General features: G+C 51.7%; 1 protein-coding gene across 2 annotated transcripts; it reads left to right on the forward strand.

Moving 5' to 3' along the window:
• The first annotated feature begins 470 nt into the window (after nt 1-470).
• Nucleotides 471-3437, forward strand: RPS16 (ribosomal protein S16). 2 transcript variants are annotated; one of them, XM_055249146.2, is made up of 5 exons: nt 471-680; nt 820-921; nt 2884-2980; nt 3076-3123; nt 3227-3437. In XM_055249146.2, exons 1-5 carry the CDS (start codon nt 633-635, stop codon nt 3370-3372), a joined length of 441 nt encoding a protein of 146 aa, XP_055105121.1. In that variant the 5' UTR covers nt 471-632; the 3' UTR covers nt 3373-3437. The 2 variants fall into 2 exon arrangements, with proteins under 2 accessions (XP_055105121.1, XP_055104951.1); XM_055248976.2 differs by having other exon boundaries at nt 572-680; nt 820-870.
• Nucleotides 3438-6881: the final 3444 nt, after the last annotated feature.

Here is a 6881-nt window from a genome sequence, read left to right on the forward strand (position 1 = left end):
ACTGAAAGGAAGGACATTCTGGTGAAAGGGAGACTCTGAAGGGAGGGGGCTTTGAGGGGAAAAGGATTCTGGGAGAGGATCCCCAAGGAGAGGGATTCTAGGGAGGATAGGATTCTGGAAGTACTGGATCTGAGAATCCAGCCGGATTTCTTGCAGTAGATTCCAAAGGGAAGATTCTGATGCGGGGGATTCGGGGAGGGAGTCCAGAGGGGAGAAAGATTACAGGTGGTGGGAGGGTGGGAACTGATTTAAAGAAAGGGCGAAGGGAGATTATTAAAGAGCCAGAATGCAAAGAATAGCTCGGCAATCGACGACTACGGAGGACGCGACACACATTCCCGCAGCGTTCCCTTCGGTCCGCACACGACACTCCCAGGCCCCGCCCCTTCCGCCCACAGAGCCCGCCACTTCCGCCTCACAGGGCCCGCCCGCTCTGAGCTCCTAAGGGCCTTCCCGCCGCTGACCAGACGCCCCGCCCCCTAGCCGCAACAGAAGCCGTAAAGCTCTCTGCCGTCGCGACGCAGCGCTCAAGGCGCCTGCGCAGACCCTGAAAAGCGGCCAGGGTGGCCCCTAGCTTTCCTTTTCCGGTTGCGGCGCCGCGCGGTGAGGTTCTCTAGTGCGCGCTCGAAGCCATGCCGTCCAAGGGACCGCTGCAGTCGGTGCAGGTCTTCGGACGCAAGGTGAGCCAGACGCCGGATGGGAAGGGGAGGGGAAAGAGAAGGCCAGGGTCTGGGAGAGGCCGGTGGGCAGGAATCTAGAGGGCAACGTGGGAGCTGGAGCCGGAGCTCACGGGGCTCCTGTTTCTCTTGTATCTTACAGAAGACAGCCACAGCTGTGGCGCACTGCAAACGCGGCAATGGTCTCATCAAGGTGAACGGGCGGCCCCTGGAGATGATTGAGCCGCGCACGCTACAGTACAAGGTGCTGGGATCGGGCACCGGCGTTGAGTGGATGGAGGACTCTTGGAGACAGAGATGTTGTAGCTCTTGAAAGCTGAGGGGGCTGATATCAGCATCGGGATGTTTAGAAGTTGTGTCGGGTGTAGAAAAGTGGGGTATTTGGCAATAGAGCTGGGCTTGGGGTTCAGAAGATGTAAAAGCTGAGATGGGGGTGTTGAAGATTAAGGGGTTGCTTTGAAAACTGGGACGTTAGGAAGGTCACCTCACTGGGGCGGGGGGACCCAAAGGGTGAAGGGACACCGGCTTCATAGCTTTATTTTCTCAGGGATCAATGTTTTGATCCTGATAAACTCCAAGCGTCTAAAGCAGCGTTTAGACATTGTAAGTGCTCAGTAAGTATTAAAATAGCTTGAATTTGAGTCTGTTTATTTTTTTATTTATTTGTTTTGAGAGGGAGTCTCGCTCTGTCGCCCAGGCTGGGGTGCAGTGGCGCGATCTCGGGTCACTGCAGCCTCCGCCCTCCGGGTTCAAGCAGTTCTCCTGCCTCAGCCTCCTGGGTGGCTGGGACTACAGGCGCACGCCACTACGCCCGGCTAATTTTTGTATTTTCAGCAGAGACGGGGTTTCACTGTGTTGGCCAAGCTGGTCTAGAACTCATTACCTCAGGTGATCCACCAGCCTCAGCCTCCCAAAGTGCTGGGATTACAGGAGTCAGCTACCGTGTGCGGTCGAATTTGAGTCTGTTTAAATGCTTGCTTGTAAAAGGCGTTCCTCTGTTCCCTTTTTGGACTCTCAATTTCTTTGGCTCAGAATGGAAAGAAACCAGTCTGATTTCTCCCCCTTCTGAACTCCACTACTTTTGAAAGAAATAATATCTACATTGCAGAATCAGTTAAAAAAATTTTTTTTGAGTTATAAGGTTCTTTTTTAAGAACAGTATCTTGCTGTCACCTACCCTGGAGTGCAGTAGCACAATCCTAATGAACTGCAGCCTTAAACTCCTGAGTTGGAGATCCTCCCACCTCACCCTTTCGGTTGCCAAGACTACAGGCACATCACCACGCCTGGCTCATTTGAGAAATATTTTTTTGTAGACATGGGGTCTCACTTTGTTGCCCAGGCTGGTCCTTGGTCTCAAGTGATCCTTCTGCCTGGACTGGGATTACAGGTGTGGTCACCATGCTTGGCCTAGAATTTAATAAAAATTCTGAGGTTTCTTTTGTATAGCAGATGTTAAATGTTAACTGTTATTGGCTGTCACTGTATTTGAAAGATTTGTATGTATATCCTCTGTTGAGTTTTGGGGACATAGCAGTGATCCAGATGAGTTCAGGTCTTGCCTTCATGGACCTGCCAGCCTAGTTGGGGAGAAGGACTGGGCCCAATACCAGAAGCTGATCCAAAGTGGTCAGAACTGGGGAAGGAGACCTGTGAGCTGAAAGCAGGTAGAGGAAGTATGCAGACAGAGGCACTGGTGAAAGACCTAGAGCTGGGAAGGGTCTAGGGACCAGGGACAGGTTGTATTGTAATTCTGGAAATCTGTGAGGCTCAAAGAAAGGGGAGAGAGCTCAGGTGGGAAATAGAAAAGGCACGTGAACAGTCCAGGGATGGCCTTCAACTGCTTGAAACAGCCTTGGGAGTTTCAGAAGCCATTGGAATGCTCCTTACTGTTCAGCTTTCTAAGAACCAGTCTTAAGAGATAGGGTGTCTGAGGTCCAGTGAAGGACACAAGTAGGAGGGAGCCCAGATCTTGTTCCCTTTACCTTGCCTCTATTTCTTACCACTTCAGCAGTCTCATATCTGGCTTTTTTGGCTTTCCTCTTCTCTGGGTCTGTAGAGGGGCTTGGAGTGGCACCCTGACCCCCATCCACTAGTACTTGGAGGCCAGTGGTGGCAGAAGCCACAGAAACAAGGAGAAGCCCAGTGAGATGGCTAAGCTGCTCAGCATGTAACTTAAATCCCTGTTCATTCCCCATTCCTTTAGCTGCTGGAGCCAGTTCTGCTTCTCGGCAAGGAGCGATTTGCTGGTGTAGACATCCGTGTCCGTGTGAAGGGTGGTGGTCACGTGGCCCAGATTTATGGTGAGCCCCAGGAACTGGGCGCATGAGGGAGGTGGTTCTGGGAGGGAGGCCTTCACAGCGCTCCTTTATCCTTTAATCGTGTGTCTTCCTCACAGCTATCCGTCAGTCCATCTCCAAAGCCCTGGTGGCCTATTACCAGAAATGTGAGTGAGCATAGGTCCTTCCCATGAGGTAGGTGGGTGTGTGAGGATTGAGTCAAGGACTCTGTGTGATTATCTAAATCCTTGTCCCCACTCTTCTTGCCAGACGTGGATGAGGCTTCCAAGAAGGAGATCAAAGACATCCTCATCCAGTATGACCGGACCCTGCTAGTAGCTGATCCTCGTCGCTGCGAGTCCAAAAAGTTTGGAGGCCCCGGTGCCCGGGCTCGCTACCAGAAATCCTACCGATAAGCCCATCATGACTCAAAATTCACCTGTATAATAAACAGTTTTGAGGGATTTTAAAGTTTCAAGAACTGTGTGTGGCCTTATGTGTCGGTATTGGATGTTTAACCATACAAATCAGTAAACATCCTGGACCTATTGCCAGTCTGGATTTTGACCCTCCCTGGGAGTGGTTGTGCTGGGCTTGGTGTGGGTGGGTGTAGGTAGAAGACGGGGTGGGGGGGTCTCTGTTTCTACACCTCCAGTAGAGTCCAGTGTGCAGGCAAAGCTGAGATGGCAGTCGTTTGGGGCCATTAGTGGCTGTTGCAGACCTTGGTGGATATATGGCTCATCCTTGTGGGTGTCCATTTTTATCAATCCCAGCCTCCAAAATAGCTTGGATTACAGGTGCCCCCCACCGTGCCCAGCTAATTTTGTATTTTTAGTAGAGACGGGGTTTCACTATGTTGGTCAGGCTGGTCTCAAACTCCTGACCTCAAGTGATCCACCTTCCTGGGCCTCCCAAAGTGCTGGGATTACAGGCGAGAGCCACCACCCCCAGCTGAATTTTTGTTTTTGTAGAGACAGGTCTCACTATGTTGCCCAGGCATGGTCTCTTGACCTCAGGCAATCCTCCTGCCTCAGCTTCCCAATGTGTCCAGGCTACAGGTGTGAGCTACCATGCCTAGCCAATAATCTTTAATACAAAGAAAACAAGGAGAGCCGGGCGAGGTGGCTCACTACTGTAATCCCATCACTCTGAGAGGCCAAGGCTGGTGGATTACAAGGTCAGGCGTTAAAGACCAGCCTGGCCAAGATGGTGAAACCTCATCTCTATTAAAAATACAAAAATTAGGCATGGTGGCAGGCTCCTGTAATCCAGCTACTCGGGAGGCTGAGGGAGAGAATTGCTTGAACAGGCGCCTGCCACCATACCCAGGTAATTTTTTTTTTTTTTTTTTTTTTTTTTTTTTTTTTTTTTTTTTTTTTTTTTTTTGAGACAGAGTCTCGCTCTGTCACCCAGGCTGGAGTGCAGTGGCGCAATCTCGGCTCACTGCAAGCTCCGCCTCCCGGGTTCACGCCATTCTCCTGCCTCAGCCTCCGAGTAGCTGGGACTACAGGCGCCCGCCACCGCGCCCGGCTAATTTTTTGTATTTTTTAGTAGAGACGGGGTTTCACCGTGGTCTCGATCTCCTGACCTCGTGATCCACCCGCCTCGGCCTCCCAAAGTGCTGGGATTACAAGCGTGAGCCACCGCGCCCGGCTTTTTTTTTTTTTTAGTAGAGACAGGGTTTCACCATGTTGGCAAGGTTGGTCTTGAACTCCTGACTTCAGGTATCACCTGCCTCAGCCTCCTAAAGTGCTGGGATTATAGGCGTGAGCCACCGCGCCCAGCCTAATTTTTGTATTTTTAGTAGAGATGGGGTTTCACCATGTTGGCAAGACTGGTCTTGAACTCCTAACCTCAAGTGATCCTCCCGCCACAGCCTCCCAAAGTGTTGGGATTACAAGCATGAGCCACCATGCTGGGCCCAAAGTGGCATTTTGGATAGGCAACTGGGCTGTGGAAGAGCCCAGGTTCTTTTTTTTCTTTCTTTTTTTTTTTTTTTGCGATGGAGTTTTGCCCTTGTAGCTGGAGTGCAATGGTGTGATCTCGGTTCACTGCAACCTCCGCCTCCCGGGTTCAAGCAATTCTGTCTCAGCCTCCCGAGTAGCTGGGATTACAGGTGCCTGCCACCTCACCCAGCTAATTTTTCTTTTTTTTTTTTTTTTTTTTTTGAGACGGAGTCTCGCTCTTTCACCCAGGCTGGAGTGCAGTGGCGCGATCTCGGCTCACTGCAGGCTCCGCCCCCCGGGGTTCACGCCATTCTCCTGCCTCAGCCTCCCGCATAGCTGGGACTACAGGCGCCTGCCACCTTGCCTGGCTAATTTTTTGTATTTTTAGTAGAGACGGGGTTTCACCGTGTTAGCCAGGATGGTCTCGATCTCCTGACCTCGTGATCCGCCCACCTCGGCCTCCCAAAGTGCTGGGATTACAGGCGTGAGCCACCGCGCCCGGCCTAATTTTTCTATTTTTAATAGAGACAGGGTTTCACCACGTTGGCCAGGCTGGTTTGGAACTCCTGACCTCGGGTAATCTACCCGCCTTGGCCTCCCAAAGTGCTGGGATTACAAGCGTGAGCCACCGTGCCTGGCCTTTTTTTTTTCTTTTTTAGACAGTGTTGCTCTGTCACCCAGGCTGGAGTGTAGCTGCACGGTCTCAGCTCACTGCAACCTCCGCCTTCCGGGTTCAAGCAATTCTGCCTCAGCCTCCTGAGTAGCCGGGACTACAGGCAGGTGCCACCACACCTGACTGATTTTTGTATTTTTAGTAGAGACATGGGTTTCACTATGTTGCCTAGGCTGATCTTGCACTCCTGACCTCAGGTGATCCCCCTGCCTTGGCCTCTCAAAGTGCTGGGATTAACAGGCGTGAGCCACCGCGCCCGACCTAGAGCCCAGGTTCTTGACTACTGGTTTAGGTTGTCGAAGATCTGCTCAAGAGGCCCCATCTCTACCCTGTGGCCTCTCAATATGAGGAGCCAAGGAGTCAGGGTGGCCACTTGTGGGAAAAGCACAGGAGGCTGTGGGACTCAAGCGGTGCCTGATAGCCTGGAGAAGTCAGGTGGACTCCTTGGGGGAGAGGACATGGGAACCAGGGTCTGCTGGCCTGTAGGAAGATTAGCCGGGGAGACCATGTCTGTGATGAGTTGTTTTCGGGCGTCTACGGCCTCAACTTGCTCATTTGCTTCCCTTGAACACCTGTGCCGGGCCATGTGCTCGTCATAGGGCACTGAGTGACCACAGCCCTCTTCCCCCTCCCAAGGAGTCACAAATGACGCAGGGGTTGCTGCCGGTGCTGGAAGAAGAGTTGGGCTACAAAGCACAGTGCATCCTCAGCGTCTTGTATAGGTGCTTGGAAACGGACTTAACCAAAACAAGCAGATCCTGTAATAACAGTCCTTTAAACAAACTGGTTTCCTTATACGTCGTTTCGCTTAAGGTCACGGTTTCCCAGAACATATTGATGACGTTAAGTGAGGACTTGGTTGAGTGGCTAATGACTCATAGGAAGCGAGTGAACTTCATTGTTTGGGGAGCGCAGAGATCTCTACTTCCTAGTTCCAGCCTCTGCAGCCAATAGGGAAGTCCCGCACCTAAATTGCTCGGGGGAATGTTTTACAATTTGAGATTTTCTGTCCACTTGCCCATTTTCTATGTATCTGCCCTAGTCAATACAGTAGCCAGTGCTCAGAAGCCATGTATGGCTACCAGGCGGAGCTGCACAGATTAGAACATTTCCGTCATCAAGGAAGGTTATATGGGACAGCACTGACACAGGATAGATGTACGAGTGGGGGGCTGGGCCCCGTGGCTCACGCCTGTAATCCCAGCACTTTGGGAGGCCAAGGCAGGTGGATGGCTTGAGGTCAGGAGTTCGAGATCAGCCTTGCCAACATGGCGAAACCTGGTCTCTATTAAAAATACAAAAAAAA

Source organism: Symphalangus syndactylus, chromosome 17 (genome assembly GCF_028878055.3).
Source record: "Symphalangus syndactylus isolate Jambi chromosome 17, NHGRI_mSymSyn1-v2.1_pri, whole genome shotgun sequence".
NCBI classification, from domain to species: Eukaryota; Metazoa; Chordata; class Mammalia; order Primates; family Hylobatidae; genus Symphalangus; species Symphalangus syndactylus.